The 2,101-nt window shown below is 34.5% G+C and overlaps 1 protein-coding gene across 1 annotated transcript; it reads right to left on the minus strand.

Moving 5' to 3' along the window:
- Positions 1 to 206: 206 nt before the first annotated feature.
- Positions 207 to 1,793, minus strand: LOC122208992 (centromere protein Q-like). Its single transcript, XM_042920505.1, has one exon. It carries the CDS (start codon positions 1,716 to 1,718, stop codon positions 915 to 917), a length of 804 nt encoding a protein of 267 aa, XP_042776439.1. The 5' UTR covers positions 1,719 to 1,793; the 3' UTR covers positions 207 to 914.
- Positions 1,794 to 2,101: the final 308 nt, after the last annotated feature.

Below are 2,101 nucleotides of genomic sequence, written 5' to 3' on the forward strand. Positions count from 1 at the left end.
AAGTTTCTATAGTTTTCAGTGTATAGATTTTTCAACTCTTTGGTTAGATTTATTTCCAAGTATTTTATGGTTTTTTTTTTTTTTTTTTTTTTTTTTGTAGTGTACAGAAAAGACTTTTAATATATTCAAATGATAATTTACTCATATATATATATATATATACACACACATATATATACATATATATATATATACATATATATATATATACACACACACATATACTTATTACTACAATGAGAAAAGGTTTATAGAAAGGGTTTTTTGTTTGATTTTTCTTTTAAGGGATAAATGTGCTTAGGTTTCTTTTAGATAAAGTATGCTTTGATGACAGTGGAAAATATTCGACATCTAGTCAATAACCCAACCAAAGAAATATGGTCATGCTACCTCCAAAGGCAAAGACACCTGGCAAATCTTAATTATGCCACAAAAATCCAGGGAGTTATGTAAAAGAATTAAGGCATTTGGGGATTTCTCAAGTTCCAGATAACCACACAGAAAATGCAAGTCATGAGCTAAAGGATAATAATGCTAGCAAACAATTGTGTTTCTATGTACCAGCTACTACACACACCTTATATATGACAGTACCACATTTCCACTGCACTAGCCAATAAATGAGTTCAATTCAGTCACTGTAAATCATTAGATTGTGACTGTTCCTTGTTTCATGGCTTCAGGCAAATAACCAGAGATACAGCAACAGAAATGTGAGTTCCCAGTTTTGGCAACTACTCAAAACAGTTTTTAGGACATTAGATGCTAACAGATCTATAAGGCTAATTTTAAGTGTGCATTGGAAATACATCCTGAAGAAGACTCACCCTCTGCAATATCATCACAAGTAACAGTTTTATAAATTCATAGACATTAAATTAATATGGACCAGTCTAAAAAAAAAAAAAACCTCATTAAGAGGCATCCAGTCTCTTATAGGCTTCTTCAATGAAAGTTAACATATTTTTCATCTGGGATGAATTATGGAGAACATCCAAGTCCTTCAGAAGAGCATTATGGTTTGGAATTAACGTCAGAATTTCTTTCTGAAGTGTGGGAGCTTTGAGACTCTTCTGAGAAAGTTCTGGAAGACAGAGTACCCCACTATCTATCTGAAACATCTGTTTTACTTTCTCTTCCTCTTCTTCCACCTCACTTGTCAGAACTTGAATTTTGTTCTTTAGGCTGTGAATACTCCCAGTCATTGACTCTATGGTCTCTAGTATTTTATCTATTTCCTCCTGCAATAATGCCAGACCTTCTTCATTAGCTCTGTGCTCTGCCCTTTCCATTTTCAGTAGACTTGACACATTAGTTAAATCTTTCAGCTTTTTGGGAGGGACTTTAAGATTTTCACACAGTTGTAGCAATCTTTTCTTTAGATAGTTAAGATGATACTGAACTTGTTCATGTTCTCTAATATTGTTACTCAAAATTGTTATTATTACTGATTCCATCATAGCTTGTAAATGCTCTCTGCTCCTCTTTGAAAGAGGCTGCCAGGTTTTTCTCTTGTTGAATGCTACCTTTACCCGTTTTAGATTAGTATGCTCTGTTTGTCCTGTTACTTCAGAAGGCAGATGCTTTGGATTTTTATTTTTTGCTGTGTTTCTAACCTTTCTCTCTGGTAACTCCACTTCTTCATCATCAGTTTTTCGTTTTGGGTTTTTTTTTAACTGTTGAGATCTTTTCTTGGAAGCCCCTGCTTTGTTAGACATCTTGATTAAACAGAACAATCATAACAAAAAGTCTGGGAGATATTGCAGGTTCTGTTCTAGACCACAAAGGTGCCTATTGAATGCTTCAGGAGGCCAAGCTCTCTATTTTATGGTTTTTGGTGCAATTGTAAATGGGATAGATTCCTTGATTTCTCCTTCTGTTGCTTCATTGTTGGTGTATAGGAATGCAACCGATTTCTGTGCATTGATTTTATATCCTGCAATTTTGCTGAATTCAGGGATTAGTTCTAGCAGGTTTTTAGTGGAATCTTTTGTTGGGTTTTCCATATAGTGTATCATGTCATCTGCGAAGAGTGAAAGTGTGACCTCCTCCTGGCCGATTTGGATGCTTTTATCTCTTTGTGTTGTCTGATTGCAGAGGC

This window comes from Panthera leo, chromosome E2 (assembly GCF_018350215.1).
Source record: "Panthera leo isolate Ple1 chromosome E2, P.leo_Ple1_pat1.1, whole genome shotgun sequence".
NCBI lineage: Eukaryota > Metazoa > Chordata > Mammalia > Carnivora > Felidae > Panthera > Panthera leo.